The sequence below is a fragment of the Prionailurus viverrinus genome, chromosome C2, assembly GCF_022837055.1.
Source record: "Prionailurus viverrinus isolate Anna chromosome C2, UM_Priviv_1.0, whole genome shotgun sequence".
Lineage (NCBI taxonomy): Eukaryota > Metazoa > Chordata > Mammalia > Carnivora > Felidae > Prionailurus > Prionailurus viverrinus.
In genome coordinates, this window is record NC_062569.1 from 146603163 (window position 1) to 146630564 (window position 27402).

At 36.1% G+C, this 27402-nt stretch overlaps 1 protein-coding gene across 3 annotated transcripts in view; it reads right to left on the reverse strand.

Annotated features, from left to right (window-relative positions):
- SCAF4 (SR-related CTD associated factor 4) overlaps positions 1-27402 on the reverse strand; it is a 60625-nt gene that overhangs the window by 27968 nt on the left and 5255 nt on the right. For 2 of the 3 annotated variants that reach the window (XM_047874517.1, XM_047874515.1), the window contains exons 2-7: positions 9625-9708; positions 7926-7970; positions 6268-6429; positions 4993-5128; positions 4546-4685; positions 3758-3934 (exon numbers count right to left, since the gene is read on the reverse strand). In XM_047874517.1, coding sequence (XP_047730473.1) covers positions 3758-3934; positions 4546-4685; positions 4993-5128; positions 6268-6429; positions 7926-7970; positions 9625-9708 — 744 coding nt within the window. The remainder of the gene's footprint in view (positions 1-3757; positions 3935-4545; positions 4686-4992; positions 5129-6267; positions 6430-7925; positions 7971-9624; positions 9709-27402) is intronic. The other variant, XM_047874516.1, reaches the window with a different exon arrangement.

Sequence of the window (27402 nt, forward strand, 5' to 3'; positions counted from 1 at the left end):
TTTCATGCCAGTTCTGCCTAAAAATAATGGTTCTACTTTATTGCACAACAGATTTCTAAATTAGGATGGGAAGTCCCCTTCTTGGACAGCACTGTGTTTCTTTGTAATGCTAGGCCATGTCATTAAAAGTTCTTATTATATTGAGCAATCTAATTATGACCAGGACACTATGCTGTTTCACACACATTAGTATGTTTAACCCCCACAGCAATAGTAAAGCGTAGGTATTACCATCACTATTTTGCAGTGCTGCACACTGAATATTTAAGGGACTAAGTACCAAGACAGAGTCAGTATCAATAATAGGAATCAAAATTAAAACTAAGGTCTAAACTGTCTACGAAAAACAAAACCCATGGTCTTTGCCATTTATCACACACACAGATATGTTCTTTTCAAGTTTATTCAGAGAAAGAGAGAGCACATATGCTCGAGTGAGCAGGGAGAGGAGCAGAGACAGGGAGAGAAAGTCGCAAGCAGGCTCCTCGCTGTCAGCACGGAGCCCAACTCGGGACTTGATCTCACGAACCATGAGATCATGACTTGAGCCTAAACCATGAGCTGGATGCTTAGCACCCCTCACATATAGATATGTTCTTTAAAGTTTTAAGATCTATACCTAATGCTTTGGAAGAGATTTGAAGCAATTAAAAAATTAAACTGAAATCTACCCAAAAAGGCATTTTTTGTTGCTTTTTAGGAAACTGAAGATCCATGAAGCACCTGAAATAAATCGTTCCCAGTCAAGCTGTTCTACTAGCTTAAAACAGACCTTTTAGTCAAAGGAAAAGCACAGAATTTCTTTTTCTAAACTTCATGCACCTAATAAACACTGACCAACCAACTACTTGGGGTGAAACACTAGAGCAATTACAATTCAAATTAACAACAAAAAAATAAGGACTCCATTAGCATTACTGTTATTCAACATTTTTTTTGGAAGTCCTAGCCCCCAATACAATAAGAAAAGGAAACAGGCATAGATGTTGAAGAGGAAAAGTCAAATTTAGTAGCTACCCAGAAATCTCAGAGAACCTATTAGAAAACTAAGTGTTTAATAACACGACCACTTAAAAGAAACAAACATGAAAAAGGACTAAATACCTTAAGAATAAATGAAGCAATAATTGAATAAGACTTAAATGAAAAATGATGTCAAGAGAGATGCAGTATAAGAAGCTCTTGGCACTTCTTAAATTAATACATTTTAAAATTTATGCTAAATTTCATCTTTTTTTTTTAAGAGTTTTTAAAAAAATATTTTATTTATTTTTGAGACAGAGAGAGACAGATCATGAGCAGGGGACGGGCAGAGAGAGCAGGAGACACAGAATCCAAAGCAGGCTCCAGGCCCTGAGCTGTCAGCACAGAGCCCAACACGGGGCTCAAACTCACAAACCGTGAGATCATGACCTGAGCTGAAGTCGGATGCTTAACCGACTGAGCCACCCAGGCGCCCCATGTTCATCTTGAAAAAATATGCTGTGATGGTTAACTGTACCAATTTGACCAGGTTAGGGTGCCCAGTTGTTTGGTCAAATATTCATCTAGATGTTCCTGTGAAGGTCTTTTAAAAATGTGATTAACAATTAATAGCATTTGAATAAAGAAATACCCTCCATAATGTGGGTGGGCCTCAACCACTCAGTTGAAGGCCTTAAGAGTAAGAACTTAGGTTTCTTGAACAAGGAATTCCCAAGACAGCAACATAGAAGACTTGCTCTGTAGAATTCAGACTCAAAACTGTAACATTAACTCTTAACCTAATAAATTTCCAGCCTGCCTTCTGCCCTACAAATTTCAAATTTGCCAGCCTCCACAACTGAGTCAAATAATTTCTTAAAAATCAACCAATCTCTCTTTCTCCCCTTTCCCTCTGTGTGTGTGTAAGCAGTATTTTCCCCTGGAGAATACAGATTAATACATATGCCAAAGAAAGTCTGAAAAAGAAGCAGAGCGGGGTGCGTGTGTGTGTGTGTGTGTGTGATACTTGGAAATGAGATACAGAATATAGTATAGAAGCTGCAAGTATTTACATTGTTATGATACAGAAATAAACGTATTAGCTGCGCACAATAGAATCCTAATGTCCACAAACAGACACAGAAACAAATGAGAATTCGGAATTCAGTGTATGACAAAAATAGTGAGGGAGAATTGGCTATTTCCAAAAAATTCGAGATTTAACTGTCTTGAACCATATTCTAAACTAGGTTCCAGATGGAATGAAGAGACAAACATAGAAAACAAAAATATAAAACTACCAAAATATAAAAAAAAAAAAAAAATCCAAGCGGGAGAGTTTTCCTAAACTCTAAAAGAGCAAACACAAATCTGTTCAAAGCAGAGAATTGCTTCCCCTTTTACTTTAGAACTTCCTGTTTGCAATTTTTTTTCCCTATTAGCATGTATTCCTTTTCTACTTATGTATGTTATTTGTTTTGAGAGAGAGCGTGCACGAGCAGGAGAAGGGCAGAGAGAAAGAAAGAATCCCAAGCAGGCTCCACTCTGCCAGTGAAGAGCCCAATGCGGGGCTCAGACTCCTGAACCATGAGATCATGAGCTGAGCCAAAATCAAGAAGTGGACGTTTAACTGACTGAGCCACCCAGGTGCCACTATTCAAACTTCTTTTAATCAGTAGTTGTTCATAAATCACTAAGATATAATGACAACCAGTATATACCAAATGCATTCTTTTTTAAGTGGGCTTCATGCCCAGTGCAGAGCCCAATGCAGGACTTGAACCCACAATTCTGAGATCAAGACATGAGCTAAGATTGAGCCGGACACTTAATCAACTGAGCCACCCAGGCACCCCCAAAATGGATTTTTAATTTGGACTACCAGCAATAAAGTTACTATATCTTAAAATTAAAATCTGGAAAGAATAAAAAATTTTAGAGATGATTAAACTAAAAATTATCACTTCGTTCTAGGGTTTTCAAATATTTTTGCTTTTGCAGTGAGACCTGTAAGATGAAATCAAAGTTTATATAGTCATAAACCCAATAAATACACAAGACATAAAACAGCTAAGATAGAGTTGCTTGAGTTAACATTTCAATGGGAAGCTCTAAGCTCTAAGCTAGCTCTACTAGCTCAGCTCCTTAAACATGCCTATGGCCAACAAAGTTGGAAGACACTGAACAAAATTCTCAAGTTATACATATTGTAACTAAGTTTTAACAGCAAAAAGCACAAGGTAACTTAATTGTCTATCAATAGAGGAATGGCTAAACTGTGACACACAGATGTAATAGAATATCCCTAATAAGCACTCAGTAAAAATGTAGAACTAAATCTACTAACCTTAACAACAAAGAAATAAGATTAAGATAAAAACAAGCAAGTTAAAAACTGTATATATTTTCTTTATAATATTTATAATTTATATTTATAACATTTATAATATTACCTATTGTGGCATACAAACATATTATGACCAATAAAGAAAAATATATCCATGGGAAATTAGTTCGGAAAAGAGTAGTTATCTCCCAAGTATGGGGGTTAACGGTGAAAGCTTTCCTGTTTTCTTTTCCATTTCCTTTTTACTGGAAATTTTTGTAATGAGTATAGTATATATTACATTTATAACCAGGAAAAATAATCAATGTTTTGATATTGAGGGGGAAAATTCCTCCAACCAAAAAACAACAAAATGAACAATCTAGAGAGAAAGTAGAGAAGAAGTAACTTCCACATTCCAAATTGAGTGGTCTAAACAGTTAAGGTGGGTTACTGAGTGAAGCCTACCTTGTCAAATGCAGTTTTTTGCTCAGGCGGGGGGAAAGCAGCTTTTTGTTCAGGTGGCTGTGCAGGAGCCGTCTTTAACTGAGCCGTGATAGCCTGGACCTGCGCCATCACAGCATTGTCAATGGCGGGAGACTGTGGTTTTGGAGGTTGCTGAAAAGTCTGAAGGATCTGCTGAAGCTTAAAAAATGGGAAAACTGATAAACCACATAGCAAAGTATAATCATAGTATCAAAAGTTAATTTACTGAAGAGAAAAAATTCTTAAAGGTGACTCAAAATAGCGTAGGCACAAAGTAAACTGGAAAAAGAAAACACCTTTTAGTAATGGTTAAGTCTGTTGTAAATATCAGGGATTGGGGTCACTTAAGGTTAAAAATATATGCTGACACCCCAAAGGCAGAAAATGATGGTCAAAAAGAGAAAATACATTGAACTGTAAACAAGGTAAATAAACGTTTTCTAGAAAAATGTAAAATTCACCTCCAATCCAAATAATTTTGAAGTTAATTGGAAATGCTAGAGTTATGAGCAACAATACCAACCAGTCAGCAGTTCTGAGGTTCTCTTCAAAGAGGTATTGCCATTTCTCAGTATGTGGCTCCCTTATTTTTCACCTTTCCCACATCTTCTCTATTTATCCCTATTCCATTACCTTCCTACTGAAGGCTTTTCCAGGTGAAAAGTAGAAGTATTTCCTCCCTTGAATGTCTTCACTAGTTAGGAAAGGAAAGTCAAAACTGACAATAGTACCTAACTGCAAGGAATTTAATCTCCAGACAGGTAGTTTACCTGTTGACCTTGAGTTGTCTGAAACAGTTGGGCCACAGCAGCAAAAGCATCAGAGCTAGGCAACTGTGGTACAGATGGTACAGAGTTTGTAGTGGCTTGGGGGGGTTCAGAAGAAACTTTAACTGGAGGTGGAGGTGAGCCTAAAAAAGAAAAGGTCATTAAGACCTACAAAAACTTTAATCTACACATTTTCCTTTTTGAACTCCATTAAGCTTTTTTACTATAACAACATTCCATTCATTTTAATATATAGTAAAAACACAGATCGTGGTACTACAGCAAATACTGAAAGAGCATATTTTTACTAGAAATAAGAATTATGGAAAGTAAACCATAACTTCCAATTTCTTTTTTATGGAAAAATTCCACCAGTACAAACAGACTTCAAACTTCACATGCAGAAAAAGTTGTAACATTTTCTAAGCTCACAGATATATTTGACCATACCTTCATTATTAGTAACATTTTCTGGTACTGGAGCGGCATTACTAGTTCCTGCTGCCATGTCCAAAAGAGGCTGAATAATTTCAATTTTGAATACTCCATTTTTTTGCCAAAGGTTCAGCACGCGAACTATTTTACTCTGTTATGTGTAACAAAACATGAATATACAATAAATATTTGCATAAATAATGTATTATACGTCTTACTAAAAAAAAAAAATCCCAAGGCTAGTATTTCTGTACTAAATCTATTTCACAAACAGAAAAAAAAAGTTATCTTCAGAATTACAACCTGGTTAAAAACTACTCTGATAAAGTAAAAAACAAAGAAGGGGAAAAAAGGGGGGGGGGGAGAATCAGAAAAGAAATATAACCTGGATAATCCAAATAATAATAAAAAATGTATTTGAAATTTTCATTTCATTTATGATTACAAAAAAATGCCATCACCGACAAAAAAAAGTTATCTGAGGAAAGTAAATGAAGTGAAGAAGGATTTCTTCAGGATAATTATAACAGTTAAAATATTTACGAAACTGATCTGTAACTGATAGGTAAGTAATCTTATGGAGCAATAAATATGGAGAGCCAGAGATGTGTTATTCATGGGAGTAACTCTTATGTCCTACTCAAGATATGATCTTTTCTCCTGTATATTTATGCCGTAAGAATACTCCTCCAAGAACATAAATACAATATCTACAACACTCAAATGTATATACTATTTACTGTAAATGTCCTCATTCTTCATTATTCTGAGTAGATTTAGCAGTGTATTTCTCCCACCTACTGGGAGTTCTACTATAAATGTCTGTAAAGTTTTTCTACCTTTCAACGGTACATAGTAAAATCAGCTATAAATACATGGAATTAAATACTGTAGTCTGACTGCTAATGAATACCATTTATGCTCTAGCATCTCTACAGGCAGGAGAAAGCCATCAATTATTGGTCCCTTTCTTCTGCAATAAGCAACAATATGAGAGGAGTACTGCCTTCCTCCACTGTAGAATTTATCACTCAGCTACAAGTAAATCTTTCCAACAATGTCTCCTTTAAAGTAAGATGGTGCTCCTTTTTCAACAGTACAACATTCCTGAAGAACTTCACAAGAAATCAAACATGAGATGACCACAACAGAAAACACTGGATTTTGTTTCAAGTTCAGAGACCACCACATAATTCTAATAGTGCAGTACAGTTCAAATACATAATATAAACAGATTCAAATAAATATAGAAATAACAAGTTTTAATGTAGAAATGATTTTTTACTATACCTTATCTTCAGATGGACAAAGATATAAATATTGGAATGTGGCAGTTATGTTTTTAGAGAATCTGGGCCCAAAAACATCTTTATCAGTTCCAAACTGATGACGAGACTGTCGCACAATTGAGTCAATTACATATAATCCTGGAACCTTGTACTCTGGTTTACACTACAAAGGTAAAAATGTAAAGTCAATACAAGACAAGCAAAATCACAATTTGACACGCATTTATCTCCCTTTTATAGAATTCTATATATCCAATGAGTGTTTCTATCTAGAAAGTACCTGAATATTTAGCTCTTATTGGCTAGCTTGTCAAAGTTCACAGATCCATACAGAACAATCAATTATCTTGATACTTCAAATCCCCAATAATTTACATTGCCCTCTGATCCTTCTATCTCCCCACAATTTCCTGGAATCAACATTACTTTATCAATCCCTAAGCCACTTCCATACAAATCCACTTATTATGATACCTCCTACTCCAACTTATCCTGATTAAAAAATAATTTTTGCCTTTTGAAATTATTAAAAAGAAAATTTTAATAGCATCAATTTTAATTCTACTAAAGCATAGTACCAGCAAAAACAAAAGCTAAAAGGAGATACCATTTTTATCTTATCAAATCAACAAGAAAAGAGACATTTATATACATTTCTGGTGGTACAATCTTTCTGGAAGATGATTTAGCAATAAAAGCAAAGCCTTATTTGATCCAACCATTCTACGTCTAGAAATTTACCATAAGGAAAACAATTAAGATGCATCTAATTTTCTCTTTAAGGACAGCCACTGAAGTGAAACGTCTAACAACACAGAACCAGCTGGATAAACTTTGGAAACAATCATGTGATGGAATACTCTACAGATGTTTACGATAAATTTAGTGGGGAAAAACAGGTTATCAATGTCACCATTTTCTCTTTTATGAATGTACATGTACACAATTAAAAAATGAGTAGATCCAGATATAAATATCAAAGTCATTTGGGGTGGTGGCATGCAGGTAATTTTAATTTTTTTCTCTTTTACTTATTTACACTTTGATGTGCTACTATAAAAACTTCTACTGGCCATTTTTTTGGTCTACTGGGACTCTAATTCTCATCTCTTAGCTAGTATTCAAAGGCCATGGATCAAAGACAATGCCACACACATTTATTAGTATATACCACACGACACAGTTCCAGGTTGGGAAAGAAGACAGAGAGGTGTAAGTATCTGTTCTCCGTCCTCTGGTGAGACAGATGTGTGCTAATCACATGGTTATAAAACCAGATACAACTGTGAAACTGAAAAATGATTTAATTATGACAGAAGCAGAAAAAAATTAGAAAGAAAAACTTTACAAAGTGATTTCATTTGAAATACTCCAGGATTAGTTAAATGTCAACAAAGTAGACAGGGCAAACAGCAGGGGAGGAATGTCAGGGAAGCATCCAGCACAGTACAAAAGACTGGCTGAGTACCTACCTCACACTCAGTGCTCAGTCAACAGTACTGCTATAAATTTGTTTTTGTTTTGTTTAAAAACAAACTCAAGCCTAGTGACAACTTTTTTTGTAGAGTGGGTTTAAAAGCAAGCATCCAGATTACAATGAAAAAAGTAAATTACAAATACTGATAACTAAAATGAGGTAATAATGAAATGAATAGTTACCTTTTTGATGAACTTTTCTACTATTTGAACTACATGCTTATAAAGCTGAAAAGAATTAGAAGAAAATTACTATAGTTTACATATTTCCACATTTTCAGTAATTAGAAAATACTTGAAACCCTAAAATTTGCAAAATCTGAATAATTCTCAAGATAATAGTGAGTGAACCATGAGAAATAATCCTTAGTCAACAAGTGAATATAAATCAGAAAGAAATTAAGTAAAACAGAAACTACTAGGGTGCCTGGCTGGCTCAGTCAGCTGACCGTCCGACTCTGGATTTAGGCCCAGGTCATCATCTCATGGTTAGTGGGATTAAGCTCCTTGTCTGACTCTGCGCTGATAAGGGAGAGCCTATTTGTTTTTTTTCAACGTTTATTTATTTTTGGGACAGAGAGAGACAGAGCATGAATGGGGGAGGGGCAGAGAGAGAGGGAGACACAGAATCGGAAACAGGCTCCAGGCTCTGAGCCATCAGCCCAGAGCCTGACGCGGGGCTCGAACTCACGGACCGCAAGATCGTGACCTGGCTGAAGTCGGACGCTTAACCGACTGCGCCACCCAGGTGCCCCAAGGGAGAGCCTATTTGGGTCTCTCTCTGCCCCTCCCCTACTCACACACTCTCTTTCCAAATATATAAACAAACATGAAATAAATAAATAACACAGAAACTACACCCCCCTCCCTTGGAAAAGAAGTTCCTTTTCTTACATTTTTAATCAATAAGCCTTAATTAAAGCAGTGTATCAAGCAACTTTATGAGGGATAAGAACAGTGTAATAAAATAATAGAAACACCTCTGATTCTACTCTCCATTTCAGTTAATTCAACTTTCTGAGTCAGTCTCTCTCTCTCTCTCTCTCTCTCTCTCTCTCTCTCTCACACACACATACACAGGCAACTATGTGAGGCAACGGATGTGCTAATTAGCTTGACTGTGTTAATCATTTCATAATGTATGTATGTATCAAACTATCATGTTCCTCTTTTCTTTTTAATGTTAAACAATTTTGAGAGAAAGGGAGAGAATCCCAAAAAAATCACTCAGCGCAGAGCCTGACGCAGGGCTCGATCTCACAAATGTGAGATCATGACCCAAGGCAAAATCAAGAGTCAAGTGCTGAACCAACTGAGCCACCCAGGAGCCCCAAACCATCATGTTCTGTTCTGTCCAATTCTATTCTTAAATATATTCGATTTTATTTGTCAATTATACCTCAACAAAGCTTGAAACAATATAAAGGGGAGATACTATAGAACAACAAAAGGAAAAAAAGCGGGTTTTGAAATAATATGTTACAACGCAAATACACTGTACTTTATTATCATACACCTTCAGCAAAAGCTAGTTACTGCTCTCTGATTCAGGCCTAAACTAACAGGTTGAATTCTCATGTTTAAAAATATTTTCAAATTTTCCAAAAAAATTTTTCAAATTTGGGGCGCCTGGGTGGCGCAGTCGGTTAAGCGTCCGACTTCAGCCAGGTCACGATCTCGCGGTCCGTGAGTTCGAGCCCCGCGTCAGGCTCTGGGCTGATGGCTCAGAGCCTGGAGCCTGTTTCCGATTCTGTGTCTCCCTCTCTCTCTGCCCCTCCCCCGTTCATGCTCTGTCTCTCTCTGTCCCAAAAATAAATAAAAACGTTGGAAAAAAAATTAAAAAAAAAAAAAAATTTTCAAATTAAATATTTTTTACTCTTACCTTAATAGCTTTAATAGCAGCTTTAGTGATAAGAATCATCTTGGCTCGAGAGATGGGAGGTTTCATATCCATAAGTGAAAAGAGCTTAAAAAAAAAAAAGAAAATAATTTAAAAATTAAAGGTAAAGTTAGAAGTCAATTCCCAGTTCTACAAAGACATTGTAATTAACTAAAAGAATAATAAACTTTTGAAACTAAGTTTAAGATTTTAGCTAGTAAAGAAAATCCAAGCACTCTTCTATATAACCTGCATCACCACTAAGAAAATACAGTGGGGAAACAATATTAAACATTAGCAAAGAAGAAAAAAAAAAATTAAGAAATTCACAAAATCTGTAACTAAAATAATTGCAAAGTTTTGCTGAAGAACTCAAAAATGATTTGAACAGAAACATACCATGTTCCTGGACTGAAAGCTATAATCTGACTCAATATTTAATGCAAACCTTACTGAGATTTTAGAGAACTTTAAATAATTCTAAGGTTCATTTGGAGAAAGATTCATTAAATCAGGCAAGACATTTAAAATCCTGGAATTCACAATTTCTTGGATAAGTCAGGAATGGCACCATAAATGGCACCGTACTGAACAAATCCCATGACAGTAAATCCAACAATCAGGTGCTCCCCATGAGATTTAACCACCCATGTATATACTCCTTCCCCCCAAAGTTTAAATCGAACCAAGACATAATGAGAGCCCACAGAGGGTTATAAAGACAAAACCCTGACATGAAGAAGCTTATATCTAGCTTCTTAAATTCTTCTTCTGCTTTTTTTGTTTGTTTGTTTGTTTAATCATGGGCAAAACACTCACTTAGGACTTCTAAAAACATATTTTGAAGTAAGTTTCAGGGATTTATATGAATCATATTTCCTTCCATTTTCATCTAAATAATGTTGATATTTCAAATATGGAATCTCTAAAGACACAGACCTTTACTAGACCACTAAGAAGCTAACCTAAAGGACAAAGTCTCTCTTCATACGGTAAACACTCCTACCTGGTAGGGTATCCTAAAAATTCAGAGAATTTTCACAGCTTTTCAAAACTACAGACACAAAGGGACTACAGGTAACAGTAATATTAGAAAAGGTATGGAATGACAGATACAATCAATACAAAAACCAGACTTAAGACTTAAAACTCTGGTTTAAGCAGAGAAAGAATTTTTCCATAAGCAGTATTAAGATACAGAAAATAGGAGAAATACAAAGACATTAAGAAAGGAATTTTGTTTTCAAAAAAGTGGTTCTCTAAATAAGGTCATGATTCTTTATTATTTACCAATGTAATAAAAATTATCCTTGAGAACAATGCTCACTAACAGAAAACAATTAGAAAGGAGACAGTAATCTTTGAGATTATATAAACTAATGAGAAATTAAAAAAAAATAAAAGATAATTTAAAGTATGACAACTTAAATGCAAATTCTAAAAATGTAGGGCACCTGGGTGGTTCAGTCTGTTAAGTTTCTGACTCTGGGTCAGGTCATGATCTCAGCCCTGCACTGGGCTCTAGGCTGTCAGCCCAGAGCCGCTTCAGATCCTCAATCTCCATCTTTCTCTGCCCCTCCCCCACTTGCACACCCATCTCTCAAAAATAAAACATTAAAAAAAGTTCTAAAAACGTGAATGTAAAATTCTAAAAATTTTTAAAATGAAATATATAGCATGCATTTATAAAGGATATATTCTGACCATTTATGAGTTAAAAAACTTACGAAGAATTAAGACAATTTATTATTACTGTTGTTCTATTTCCTTCTCTGTACCTTAAAGCAAAGAAAAGGAACGCAAAAAAAGTTTATATATGGATCTTAAGAAAGAACAACAGTGAAAACTACTTCTCTGGTAATTAAAAGCTTGGAGAATCATATTTTCATGAAGCCTGAGCCAAAGCTAATATTCATTTAATGTACTGAATAGCACTTCTTATTTCAGCAGTAAGCAACTTGCCATAGAAAAAAACTCAGCCAAAAGAGCACACAAGACAGATCAGTGTACCTTTTGATAAAATGCTCCATAATCTATATTTAAATTATAACTTGTTAAAAAAATTAAAATACAGACTATATCATAAAGTAGTATAACCATTCAACCAAAAGACCAGCAAGAGAACCTCAAGTGCTATCCATTATCTAAGAGACAGTGAAAAAGCTATTATGTTAATACATTCCAGGAAGAAAAGATGACTTGGGAAGAGGAGGGAACCAACATTTGTGAACTACTATGTACAAGGAAGATTTAAGTTTAGTGGTACATAAATTTATTTAGTTTCACATTAACAACTAACAGATTCTCTTATACCTGTTTTGAGATGATACTCAAAAGGGTTACATCTGTTTTGGATGATGCCCAGGGAATGGGTGTGAACTAAAATTTATAGATTTCATAGCTCACAATTCCCAATAGCATACTCATACCCTTAATAAAATGCTGCTTATTGATTAAATACATACCACATCATTAACTATGATGGGGAACACAGACAAAATATCAAACATGCCATTTATGCCTGTCTATATGCATTGTTTTGACTCAGGAGTAATGATGAAACACATTGAATTTAAATTCCGGATGCCTACTGAAATTCAGGCAGACATGAGAATACGGATCTGGAACACAAAAGATCCAGGCTAGAAACTGGAAAGTCACAGAATCAAAGCCATGAGTATGGGTGAGGAGAAATTTGTAGTTAAGAAAACAACCAAGAACATATAAGCTAAGGTATACCAAAAATTCCTGTGTGGTACAGAGAAAGGGGTTGCAAAAATGAACACCAGGACAAACGCCAAAAATTAAAGGCATCTGGCATGGTCAAATGGTATTAAGAGGTGCAAACCAAACCTTGTTCAGTTTGACTATGAGGTGGCTGAACAGATATGTTTCTGAAAGTGATTTCAAAGTCCAACTGGTAAAGTGGCAGGTGAGGAGGCAGAAATGCAGTTTTGGATCATTTTTCACTAATGTAATGAATCTCTGAGAGCTCAGAAATAGCAAACTAAGTGTCTCGTACACAGAGGAGGCAGAGCCCTGTTTCAGTGCTTTACAGATGACCACCCTTAAATATCTCTTATTTGTGAGCACTGTAATCCTTCTATAACATTTAAGTTTCTTTTTAGATGCTCTTTCCTTTACAAATGCCTTTCTTAAACCTTAAAGCTGTACATCTGTATTTATATAATTTATGAAGAAAAACACTACAGGCAGATATAGAAGTTTCAAAACTAGAGGTTTAAAAATTACCTTTTAAAAGCTCAGTGAATGTTAGCAATATTTTATTGACTTCTTCAAAGCAAATTTATCCATCAGTCTACCTTTTTTTTTTTTTTTTTTTTTGAGACAGAGCGCAAGGAGGGGAGGGGCAGAAAGAGAGGGGCACAGAGGATCTGAGGCAAAGTCTGTGTTGACAGCAAACAGACTAATGTGAGGCTTGAACTCACAACTGTGAGATCATGACCTGAGCTGAAGTTGGACACTTAACCAACTGAGCCACCCAGACACTCCTTTCAGTCTCTACTTTTGCAAAGCAAAAAGGTCCCTAGTACCCAGATCAATGCCTTCATTGGAAAAAGAGACTCAGAAATTATGCTGAAATTGATAGACTTTACTATAACTATGAACACTGGCACTATGTATTTAAATAGAAACACCAATAGCCTTTATGATAGTTAAATATTGTAGTTCCATTTTACAGATGAGAACACTGAGGCACAAAAGTTCAAGAATAGCTAGAAGTCATAAAGCTAATTAAGTGGTAAATTCAATCTGTGGTCTACCACTGCCCAAAGCTCAAGTTCTTTCCAATAACTACCTAAGAATAAGCAAATTATTTAATTAATACTATAATACATTACCCCAGTGGAATGAACAATACACAGATATTAAAGATGATAAACACTGTATGACTAAAAATATATACATATACACACATGCATGGAGACCCAAATGAGAAAGTAGACAAAAATATAATTGTTACGAAGAGTTGGACGCAAAAATTTTTTAGTAACAAAAAAAAAGTGACCTAGAGATAAAGGGATGTGCCCAGACAAGCAATAAGAGGCAATGTACTGTCCTTAACTGGATCTAGAGCAAAGCTCAAATTGAATAATCTTAGAAAAGAAAGAGTTAACTGAATGTTGGCTGAGGAATCTCTCAGAAGCACACAAACTTGTGCTGACCTAAGACTCAGATTATACTTACTGAATGAATTTTTAAAAACAATAAATTTCTGTTTAAGTAATGATCAGAACATAAGATCAATAATCAACTGTCTGGGAAATCCTGGCTCCACCACTTGCTATAAGAAGTTGTTCCTTCATCTGTAAAATGAAAATAATAGCCTCCACATTTAGAAGTTTAACACAAACAACACATTTAAAAAGCACTTAATGCAGCACCTAGCACAAAGTAAATACAAATAGAATGTTACCTATTATTACCACCACATATAATTTGGTTGAAAGAAGAAAACAATCCTGGAGATAATCCAAAGTAGTGTTTTTCAAACTGTGGGTTGAAGTACATTAGAATAGAAATATAAACAATGGATGTGACACAACTTTTTTAGTGGAACAGAGTAAAAAATTCAATAGCATTATGCACAGCAAAGGTAAGTACTATTTGGTGAAACTTCTTAGTTTTGTGTGTGCCCAAACACCTGACTCTATGTAAAATTTCAAGTCGTACCACGGGAGTGACAGTCAAAAAATGTGAAAGGCAAGGACTCAGAGAAAAATTATTTTGTTTCCAAATGAGGAAAATACAGCCCAAACTAACTGCTGTAACCTTTCAATAATAAACAGATTCCTTAAACCACGAACACATTTCTTACAAACTGCAGGAAAACAGCATCATAAAGTTAGAAAAAAAATTTCATATTTTTCAATCAAGTTTAGAATATGCAGTATATTCAGAGTAGAAACAAGGGTAGAGATAATTCAGGCTCTAGTTATTTCTGACCAACATTCAGCCAACAAGCCTCAAGAAAAAAAATCTATTGGCTGTATATAAAAGCCTGAGAACGATAAAATTCAGTATAACTCCAACAAACTACTAGTGAAAAAGAAAAAAATCAGACGTTGTGGTATTCTGGAGTCAGAAAGACCTGGTTTTGATTCTGGGTCCAGCCATGTAACACAATTCTGGGCAGATTACGTAACCTCTGTAAGGCACAGCGTCCTCCTATGTAAAAACGACATGGTGGTTATCTACTTCAGAGGTTTCAGTGAGAACTGAACATGGAATGACTAGTGTTATCACCTGCAACAGGGCAGGTGCTCAATAAATATTCCTAGGAGCAGCACTCTCCCTACTATTACAGCCTATATTCACAATTAATGTAATCTGTCAATGAAAACAACTATGTCAAAGCAGCCAGAGGAAACCATGCAATTCTCTAATATAAAATAGCAGAAGCAGTAGGCCGATAAAGGTACAAGACCCCCTTGGAAGGCATCAGTTGGAAAAAAATACGTGCCAACAACAGACTGAGTTTGGCTTTTTGCCCTGTCACTAGCTAAATGACTATAAAAAATATAAATGTGAATATAGTCTTGCAACATGCCTGATAGACAAAGTAGTCTACAAATCATTAAGAATCATTCATCAAAAACTCTTATTTCAATAAAGAATAGTTTCAGGAGAAGGTAAAGAATAAGAATATTTGGCCTGTGACACCTGTAGAATTCAGTTTGAGGCAAAGTAACAAGATACTCTGCTATTCACGAACAGTATAAACTTTGACAAATTTAGTTAACTTCTTTAAACTTCAAGGATTTTTAAACATGAAAAGGGGGATTAATAGTATACATTACATCTTATAAGGCTGTTAGGATTAAATGAGATAACATACAGACATCTCAACCTAGTAACTGACACATAAGTAGCTCACTAAATAAAGCTATACAATGTCTGAGAATCTTTGCATCCACAATTGCATTTAGAGAAAACTTCTCTGTAGTGATGGTACGGTAGTATCAAAGACTCTTAAAGCTGTATAGCACCTTAGTATCTAATCCAGTACTCACACCGAATTTAGAACCACTTTTATAGTACATCTGCAGTTCCCGCCTAGTGACATAAGGCTTAATAACTCATAACTAATCAGCTCCAGTGGTTACAAAAGCCTCCTGTGAACTAACCCTGAATCTCCCTTCTGATACCTTCCCTCTCCTGTTCCAATTCTGCACAATATTTATCTCTCTCATGATAAAATATTCGAAGGTAACTAAACCGACTTCCCTTCCACCTATCTTCTTCAACTATTAAATGGTATTTCTTGATCTATTCTGGCTTTTTTTTTTTTTTAAATATTTATTTTGAGGGCAAGCAAGAGCGATCGAGCGAGCAAGCACACAGGGGAGGGGCCGAGAGAGGAAGAAGAGAATCCCAAGCAGGTTCAGCGAGGTCTCACGACCCTGGGATCATGACCTGAGCTGCAATCAAGAGTTGGATGCTTAACCGACTGAGCCACCCAGGCGCCCCCTGGCTAATTTCTTTTAAGTATGATACCACCAAATGGACATCGTCCAGATATATTACTGTGTTAATGGAATCTAGTGTATTTTCTTAGTTTCCTATTTCTGCAAAAACACATTACCACAAACTTAGTAGCATAAAAGCAACACAAATGCATCTTGCAGTTTTGGAGGTCAGAATCTCTAGTCTGAATTGAGGTGATAGCAGGGCTACATTCCTTCTGGAGGCTCTAGGGCAGTATCTATTCCTTGGCTTTTCCAGCTTCTACAGGGTGCCTACGTAGACTCCTTTGGCTTACGGTCTCCTCCTCCATCTTCAAAGACAACGGGGTGGCATCTTCTTCCATCCTCCCTGACCTCTGTGTTTGTTGTCACATCACTTTCTGATTCTCCTCCCTCTTTTGTGTAAGGACCCTTGGGATTACATTGGGCTCATCTAGATAATTCAGGATAATTCACCCATCCTAATTAATATTCTTAACCTAATCAAATCTTCAAAGTCTCTTGTAAGGTAACATATTAACAGGTTCCAGGATTCTGAAGGGCGGGGGGGGCTTATTTATGATCTCCAAAAACAGCAGTGCTTAATCCATTAACTCACATCTATAATCAACCAAAACCCTCAAACTGTTTCCAATGGAATCTCTCTCAAAACTAGATCTTCATGTTGACTTTATGTTGGTTTCAGACAGTCCTTTCAATCTACTCAGGCCATCTGGAAATAATTTTCTGCCACTTGATGTAGTAGCTACTCCAATCAGCTCGTAAATTTCATTAACGTGCTTTATATGCCTTCCTCCAACTCAATGTTTTTAAAAATAAGAACAGGACCTACTTGTGGGATGACCCTGATATTCCCTGGACACTGCCAGTCAGCTAAAATTCATTTAACACTCCATCCTGTCTATATTTTTCTAATTTATTCATAATGAAATCATGACAAATATCTTTCTGAAATATTTGGTTTACAGTCCTCACTACACAAAACACACTTCACAAAAGAAAAAAGATTAATGTATTCTGCTCTGAATTGTTAGTGAATCTGTTCTGACTCCTAGACTAGAAATTTCTAGTTGTTCATAAAACTAACAACCATCACAAATGAAAGTTACTGGCACTGAGTCTACAATTTCTGGAATATGCCTTTTCCTATTTTTTTAAAAAGATCTGTCAAAGCAGTAAAAGAATCAGAAGATCATTCTAGTCTAATTCTTCTAACCTTAAATCCTTCAATGTTTTCTTTAGGAATCATTCAATGGCATACTTACCACTACCTTTTCTCCCCTAAACTTTAAAATATTTGCTTTCCTAACATTTATTTTATAATGAATTATATCGATTATACATGTAGTATTCCTTCCTTCCTATTATCACCTCCAAGATGACAAATTTTGCCTTAAGCTCCTGTTATTAATACTTAACTACAAACTTTAAAGAAAAATATGAATGCTTCCAAAAGGAAACACGTACACTTACAGGCTAGTATTCAAATCTTCCTCCTGATAGATGCAGATATCAAAGCATTTAATTCTAGTCTTTCTTCCTCTTCATTCGACTCAATGTATCAGACACATGAGCTTCAACCAAATCAAGTTAACTCCAACATAACTTGAATGTTTATTAGTAACATATAAACACTTTACAGAAGTACACATCAAATTTCCTAACAGAAGATAATTAGGAAAAAAAACACACTTTAAAATCCTCTTTTCTGCAAAGATGCTTTGTCTATCTAATTACAGCCTGAAGATAACCCTGTAAAAAAAAATTCTTACTGCTGGAACAATTAGGAAAGGGATAGTTTACAGTTCTTTTTTACTTGGCATTTCACTTTATGCCTTTATATACACTTTACCAAATGTTTGTTGGAACTAATACTTTCGTAATACTGGGTAATTCAGGGGCACTTGGGTGGCTCAGTGGATTAATTATCTGACTCTTGGTTTTGGCTCAGGTCATGATCTCACAGTTTGTGGGTCTGAGCCCCATATCAGGCTCCATGCTGACAATGTGGAGCTCACTTGGGATTCTCTCTCTCCCCCTCTCCTGCTCTTTCTCTCTCTCAAAAGCAAATAAATAAACTTAAAAAAACAAAAAAAAATACTGGGCAATTCAACATGATGGGGGAGGAGTTGGGAGGTACAGAAGGTTGCAAAACCACCACACATTAAACAATGCCATTCTGCCAACTATGCCATTCTACCTGAAAGCAGAACACGTACAAGATGGTGAAATTGAAAAATATGTACAGGGAAGTAACTCAATTAACAAAGAAAACCCCAATAGCTGATTAATAAATACAGAAAAAAAGTTCAACCTTACCAATAATCAAAGAAGTACAAAGTAAAACAAAGAGACACAATTCTTCAATTATCTAACTGGCACAAAGGTAGATCAGCATCAAGCAAAGGCGGCACTGCCCTCTGCTGATGAGACCTAATTGGTGAGCTTTAATTCCAGAAGGAAATTTAAACCTATGTACCAAGAACTAAAAAATGTCAGTATCTTTTAAACTAAGAATTCCACTTCTAGAAGTTTATCTAAAACAATAATCATTTGCACTCAAATCTTCCATGATTTGAAAATTAGAAAAAATATTAATGGTATTCAGTGGGATATTTTCTTTTATTTCCTAAACTTACATACTTGTATTAATATTAAAATTGAAATACTCAAACCCATTGACTTAAAAATGAAAAACTTTGTATGAAACAAAGTTTCTCAACTTTTTATTATAAATATAAGTAAACAAATAGAACCATCATTATCAGATACAGCTTATTCATTACTTAAACCTTGTCTTTGAAATTAACACTTATATCCAAGTCAATGGCTTGTAAATCTTTAATAAAATTTTTCAAAATTATTAAAATATTTAAAAATCAATTTTAAATTTGTTCCTTTAAATCTTTATAATAAGGGATACCTTGTGGATACAAAACCCAAATTTAAGAAATCACTGTCTTTAGTATTGGTAAAGTAAAGGTCTTTGTTGACCTTTGTGCATTAAACAAAGTATCCCTTTGGGGTGCCGTGGTGGCTCAGTCGGTTGAGTGTCCGACTTCGCTCAGGTCATGATCTCACAGCTCGTGAGTTCGAGCCCCGTGTCAGGCTCTGTGCTGACAGCTCGGAGCCTGGAGCCTGCTTCACATTGTGTCTCGCTCTGCACCAACCCACTCGCATTCTGTCTCTGTCTCTCTCAAAAATAAACAAACATTAAAGAAAGTATCTCTTTAATTACTGACATACACTTCACTGCCAAGCAAATTGTATTTACTTTCTATAAAGTCAAAAGTCCTTTGAAACCCAAATGATTAACCAATTTTCCACTTGCTTAGAGGAAAGTATACAGACAAGACAGTCTGGCATTAATATGAAATATTCTTAAGATGGAGCAAACTTACAAGGCTTTTTTTTTAATGTTTTATTTATTTTTGAGAGAGAGAGAGACAGACAGACCGCAAGTAGGGGAGGGGTAGACAGCAAGAGGGAGACACAATCCAAAGCAGGCTCCAGGCTCTGAGCTGTCAGCAAAGAGCCCAACGCGGGGCTTGAACTCATGAACCAGTGAGATCATGACCCGAGCCAAAGTCGGACACTTAACCGACCGACTGAGCCACCCAGGCGCCCCTACAAGGCTTTTTAAAACAAAGAGTCAGGAAAAAGAAACTATTGTCTCCCTGTTCCTACTGAGCAGTCTTTCATTTGACTTAAACACTACAAAATAGTTCCACTGATTTCTCTATAAAATTCACTCTTCAGATTTCTCATGATTCCTATCCAGATATTTTTACAAGTAACAATGCTGCACAAAGTATTCTCAAGTTAAAAAAAATTTTCATACTTTTCCTACATTGCTTTATCTTACTACATCCTACATCCTCCTACAAACACTCCAGCTTTTCTCCTAGTTCCAGAATTTAGAGAAATGCACTACAAAATACACATGTAAGTGCAAATGAAAACTGTTAACATTAAATACAAACCACTTTTGATTTAACTACTTATATTTCTATGTGAATTAAGAAAACAGCATATAGCAAACAGTTTAAACTTCATATGTTTTATTCCCCACTTTTTAATTCTATCACCCACCCCTATTTGTTAATATTTCCTGCTGGCAGAACAGATTTTCTAAGCAGTTAATTTCTGACAACTTATTCTATACAATATGCCCTAATTTATTATTCTTCGTTTAAGACTAACTCTCCTACAATTTTCAAGGGTCCACCTTTCACTCAAACTTCTAAGTTTTAAGTTGGTCGGCTGGCCAGCCAGCCAACCAGCCACTCAAACTTTTCACTTTACAACCAAAGCTGCCTCTCTTTAGCAGGGCTTTTAACCCATTCAGTTCCAGCTTAGGACAACAGGTCATTTTTTTTTTTTAGTCCTTACCTACATTTTGGTTCACTGAACTGCAATCAATCCTCCACTTCTTCCTTTTCACTTGACCAAGAAACAGCCAGGTGGCAATTTTGGGAAATGGCAAATATTTTATCCATGGCACTGCTCTATTTTACTAGCACCAATGCCAGATTTCAAAATTACTTTTACTGTGCCTCACTAGTGAACTTTATGTCTTCCCTCCCAAAATTGGCCAGAAAACATTTTTGTGAATTAAGTATTTCCTCCTAGACTTCAATAGAAGAAATAAAACTTGGTTCCTGGATATAAAATCATTTGATTAGAAGAAAAAATAAAAATTACCCATACTTAATATATTTTATTTGTAATCAGTTATTTCCACAAAGTTGTCATGACTAGATGTATGCACAAGCATGGGACTAAAATTAAAAATGTTAGCATTTAAAAAATCCCCAAACCAATTTAAAATTTAAATAGTGATTATAAATTAGTAAAAGAAACATACATGTCTAAAAGCATATCTTAAATTTTAAACATGGATCATCTATGGATGACTTAAAAACTTACCAAACTTCATTATTCTTAAATTTTTACAAATCCTTCCAAAAGTATACATTATAGTACACTCACTACCATGCTTCAAATGTACAAAAGCTGTTTAGCAAGCCCTCTCCCCTCATAAACACTCCAGTAGACAAAAATTAGCTGCTCAAAAGCCTTCAGAGTAGCCAGGTGGGACTATGGACTGAGCTCAGATGGGTACTTACAGTACTCCGTCATATCTCAGAAATGCCATTCTATACGGTGTGACCGTGGTCAATTCACACCATCTCTTCAGTTTCCTTACCTTTAAAATGGAAAGAATGCAAAGATACCCATATACAACTCCTAACCCATTAGCTGACATCTGGCTGGTAGTTAATGGGCAAATGCAGGAATCATTTCCTGCCCTTCCTGTGAACTGTTCCCACTGGGTAACTTCTTAAAAGAGCATGTAAAAACTAAACATATCTTATAAAACAAACTTAGGATTCAAGATCAACAAAATAATTTACAGAGGCACTCAGTAGCTAAAAAATATTGTTTTCAATTGAGAAAAAATCAGATCAAGCAACAAAACAATGAAAATGGGTTAAAAACTAACATTTTTCGGGGCGCCTGGGTGGCTCAGTCGGTTAAGCGGCCGACTTCGGCTCAGGTCATGATCTCGCGGTCCGTGAGTTTGAGCCCCGCGTCGGGCTCTGTGCTGACAGCTCAGAGCCTGGAGCCTGCTTCCGATTCTGTGTCTCCCTCTCTCTCTGCCCCTCCCCAACTCATGCTCTGTCTCTCTCTGTCTCAGAAATGAATAAACATTAAAAAAAAAAATTAAAAAAAAAAAAAAAACAACTAACATTTTTCTATTTTTTTAAACAGGTCTGAGATATGATTCATATACTATAAAGCTCAGTCCTTTAAAGTATACAATTCAGTGGTTTTTACTATATTCCAGAGTTGGGCAACCATTAGCCCTATTTTGTTTTAGAGTACTTTAATCCCCTCCAAAAAACTCCATATTCATTCCTCCCCACCACCAACGAATTTTAATCTACTATCTCTATGAGTTTGCCTATTTAAAATTTTTTTTTTCTTTTCAACGTTTTTATTTTATTTTTGGGAGAGAGACAGAGCATGAATGGGCGAGGGGCAGAGAGAGAGGGAGACACAGAATCGGAAACGGGCTCCAGGCTCTGAGCCATCAGCCCAGAGCCCGACGCGGGGCTCGAACTCACGGACCGCGAGATCGTGACCTGGCTGAAGTCGGACGCTTAACCGACTGCACCACCCAGGCGCCCCGAGTTTGCCTATTTAAAAAAATTTTTTAAATGTTTATTAATTGGGGGGGGGGGGGAGCAGAAAGAGAGGGAGACACAGATTCGAAGCAGGCTCCAGGCTCTGAGCTATCAGCACAGATGCGGGGCTCGAACTCATGACCTGAGCTGAAGTCAGACAAACTGAGTCACCCAGGCACCCCATGCCTATTTTTGACATTAAACAATAATAAAGGCCTTTATGAAGATTCAAACATATCTCCAATGAACCCCAAAGTTGGCTGTCCTTTCCAAAGTGATTTACCATTCAGCATCTCTTAATTAAGGTGAATGAGGTGATACATGGCCATTAAAGTTTAGAGAGTATTTTATGTTTCCTCAAGGCTTAAAAGGTATATTGCTGTAAATTTTCCCATTATAGACTTTCTTTCAGCAGGGTCTTAGAATTCCACTTCAGCTAAAACTCAGCTCTGACAAAAGGAGGAAATAAAGTGGAATACTCATGATAAAATGAACACAGATATATTAAAAATTTTGCAGAGGAAGACTTTATATAGAGGTGGTCAACTATTGGTCTTTCAGGTAACAGCAGGACAATGGGAGAAACCAATACAGGGCAACCAATAGTGGGTGAATTGTCTCTAAAGCCTCTAAAAACAAAAAAATGACTGAAATCATTTTACCATTACTAAACACTGGCAATTCTACATAACATCAGGGACAGAATATTTCTTCCCCTAAAATAAGTTGTTGACTGAGATGCTCAAGTTTAAATCTACTGCTGTGGTTACTGTTGAGTTTTAACAATATAGAAGCATCAAATCTGTACATTTTTATTACATTTCTTTTAATAAGCAATCTATTCTTAGTGGAAATTTATTAGGAAACCCTCCAGTTATGTGGTCAGTGCCCAAAACATGCAGATTCACCACAACTGTGAATTCACATTTGGAGAGTCACTACAAAGAAATTTCGTATAGCTTATGCTCAGGCTCAGTTTGTTTCTCCAATCCTGTGGTTCCTATATATGAGTGTGTGTTTAAAGATTAAAGAGTTACATTCAAAATAAGATAGCTGAGTGCAATTCTTCTTTCTTGAAATATTTTTTTCTGGTATAAATATTTACTAATAGCCAGGATAGGCCCTGAACAAAGGTATAATGGAACATAAAGCTTGAAGATCCATGAACAAAAATCATGGAGGTCATTATTATGCAACAAAATATAAGGAAGCAGACATTTACACCTAATTTGAAGAATGTTTAACTAATAGAAATCTATACTGAATTTTTTGGTGGAAATATTTTAGTGAAAAAATTTTTTTGACTGAGGAGACATTTCAAAGTCATTACAATCAATGCTGAAAAAAGACATGGGTACTACTGTGATTTCTAGAATGTATTGTGAAGTGGGTTTTTTTCTAAATTTGTACCAAAAGTGACTTATGTTTAAGACTCCCTAACCAGTGTATGTGTGTTGCTTTATGTACAACTTTTCATAATTAAAACCAATAAAAAAGTGTTCTTCATTCAATTATGGGTGAAGGTAAGATTGATGAATCTGGCTATAACTGTTTACTGAACACAAATATGTGAAGATCACCTTGACAGTCATTGGCAAATATGCAGAAATAAGGCTTGAAAGGAAACTGGAATATAATAGAAACTCAATATTATGACAGACCAGTAAATAGGTAAGTTTTTCTACTTTTTCCCAAAAAAAGTGCTGATGCAATTTAAAAATATTAACTCCTTTTTTCCACTATAACATTTATTTGCAACTGGCATAAAGTTCAAGTTTCTTTTTTTGGCCAATCTCATGATTACTTCTGCATGAAGTAATTCTGTTGTAGAAAAGGTCTATATTAAAAAGAAAGAAAAATTGTGCTTTGGTGGCAAATAAGCAAGGCATGCCATTGTTCTATAGTTTCTTCCAACTAGGATTACTGACCCACATGGATTTATACCAAATTCACCAATTATCCAAACAATGATAACAAACAATGATATCCAACAAATGATAACTCCGAGCGGAACTTGTATGGCTCTCTACTTTTCACTGAGCCCTGCCATCTCCCCAGCCCTGATGCCCAACTCCATCACAACCTTAGCATGGGGGTGCCTGGATGGCTCAGTCAGTTAAGCATCTGGGTTCTTGATTTCGACACAGGTCATGATCTCATGGAGACTTCTCTCTCCCCCTTTCCCTCTGCTCCTCCCCCACACATGCTCGCTCTTTTTCAAAAACAAAAAACCATGGCATCTAACCCTTTTTTTTTTTTTTGGAATATTTATTTTGAGAGAGAGAGAGAGAGAGAGAGAGAGAGGGAGAGAGGGAGAGGGAGAGAAAGTGCAGAAGCAGCAGAGAGAGGAAGACAGAGAATCCCAAGCAGGCTCCACACTGTCAGCACAGAGCCCAATGCAGGCTTGAACTCACAAACCATAAGATCATGACCTGAGCCAAAACCAAGAGTCAGCCACTGAGCTGACTGAGCCACTCAAGTGCCCCTTAGCTTCTAATTCCTAACTTCACTCCAGCGTTACAGTAGATTTCTTGCTGACTTCACTACTAACCTGCACAATGTGCTTCACTGGAATATCAAAGTTGCTATATTTTTCTATGCCTTCGCAATCACCAATAAGGAGCTCTAGCTATAAAGCAATGAAATGTAATCAATAAACCATGAAAATATTTAACAGGATGAAGGTGACCAGGATATAATAAATTATAGTATTGTTTGTGAAATCTTAATAGTTCTCAAAAAAAAAGTCGTTGACAGTGCACTTTTAATTACATGTAGTATTAGCAAAAATGCAAACATGTCTCTTCAAATCTAAGCTTTCTTTTTCTAAGTTTATTTATTTTGAGAGAGAGAGAGAGAGAGAGAGAGCGAGCGAGAGAGCGAGAGAGCGTGCACCTGCATTTGCACACAGTGGGCCAGGGGCAGAGAGGAAAGACAGAATCCTAACCAGGCTCGATGCCATCAGCGCAGAGCCCGATCCAATGTAGGGCTCAAACTCATGAACTGTGAGATCTCAGGAACTGTGAGATCATGACCTGACCCAAGATCAAGAGTCAGACGCTTAACCTACTGAGCCACCCACGCACCGCCCCTCCCAAGTTTAACCTTTCAAGATATTTTTAAGGCCTAGTCTAACACAAGCCTAACTACTACCAAATTCTCCCTTTTCCTGTTCCATCAAAATAGAATATTAATCTATATTTAAAATGAGATTTCAGTGTGCACAGATATCTATAGAAACGTTACCTGGAATGCTGAAGTAAAGTATATTCACTTGTGCTCCATGGGAGAGAACCACCTACAATTTGTATCTGGTAAAAAAAAACATTTCCCCACCCCTGCCAAATACCAACTACCATTTTGTCAACTTTCTGTCAGGAATTTGGTTTCACAAGACTTATAAGTCAACTTTTCCATCATTCCAAGTTCTCTCTGATTCAGTTCCTTAATCATGTGTCCATGTCATTTTTAATGAAACAAAATACTAAGCAAAATTCTAGACTTTTAGGGCAGGGGATATTTTCAACAATAACATCCGTGATAAATGCTGCAACAGAAAGCTCCGAAAAGCCAGCTTCCCTCCACGCACTATAAGGCCGGATTTTTACTGTTGTTGGAGATAAGCAACTCACTGAGGGTCAAGAAAGAGCAGAAGAATACAATGATAACTTTAATATCTAAAAATCGTGTGGTAATAGCATAACATGGTCAAATGAGGGAAGAGAAACCTCCAGTTTTACTTCAACTATTGCCCTGGTTCTCTGTATCTCTTCCACACAGTAAGAATCTTGTGTCAACTCTTTGTCCACTGCTTTAGATAAAACTCTCCAAGAAGAAAGGAATGATCAAAAACAACTAAAGACTAATATTACGGGTTAAAATGATAACAACAACAAGGTATCTTTATCATATGATTTAAATTCTGGAAGACAGAGGCACCTGAGTGGCTCAGCAGGTTAAGCATCCAACTTTGCCTCAGGTCACGTCTCGCGGTTTGTGGGTTTGAGCCCCAACCCCACGTCAGGCTCTGTGCTCACAGCTCAGAGCCTGGAGCCTGCTTTGAATTCTGTGTCTCCCTCTCTCTCTGCCCCTCCCCCATTCCCGTCTCTCTCTCAAAAATAAACATCAAGAAAAAAATTTTAATAAATAAATTCTGGGGTGCCTGGGTGGCTCAGTCAGTTAAGCGACCGACTTCAGCCCAGGTCATGATGTCGCGGTTCATGGGGACAAGCCCCACATCGGACTCTGTGTTGACAGCTCAGAGCCTGGAACCTGCTTTGGATTCTGTGTCTCCCTCCCTAATGTTTTAAATAAACATTAAAAAATACATACATACATACATACATACATACATAAATTCTGGGAAGACAAACACACCTAATAATTAATAGGTACAATACTCCATACACAAAACTTTCCAGTGGGAAAAGGAAGGAGCGACAAGTTCCCCACTGAGATGTGGAACTCAACTCTTCAGGATAACATGGTGGTTCTAGACAGCCCAGTGAATAAGTGTACCAACATAAATTCATAAAGTATTCATAAAGCTTAATTTGTCTGATCTTAAAGATAAAAATGAATGTTAAAGTTCTCGTATTTTCTTCCAGAATTCCCAACATATCATTATATGCATACCACTTCAGTATCTCAGTATCTCAGGGCTGTAGTTCTCTAAAAATAATCTGAGGATCCCTGGGGGTCTGAGTTCCTTTCAGTGGTCAATGAGGTAAAAACTGGTTTCATTTTAATACTAAGACATTTCTTGCCCCTTTCATTCATTTTCTCACAAGTGTACCGCAAAAGTTTTCTAGAGGCTACCCTGACGTGTGTAATTGCAAGACATTGAACTTCTAAAGAAGTACATATGAGAACCCAGGTTTAAAAACCAAAGTTTAAATGAGATTTGCAAAAATGTAAAACAATGTCACTCTTCTCATTTTTGTTTCAGAAATGTTATTTTTCATTAAAAATGTTATTTTTGTTAACATCTAATGATTTGTTATATTTAATAAATGCATTTTTCAGATTAAATATCTAAAATGGTAAATACCTCCAAAATATATATATCACCCACAAATATAAGAGTTCTCTGTGGTCCTTAC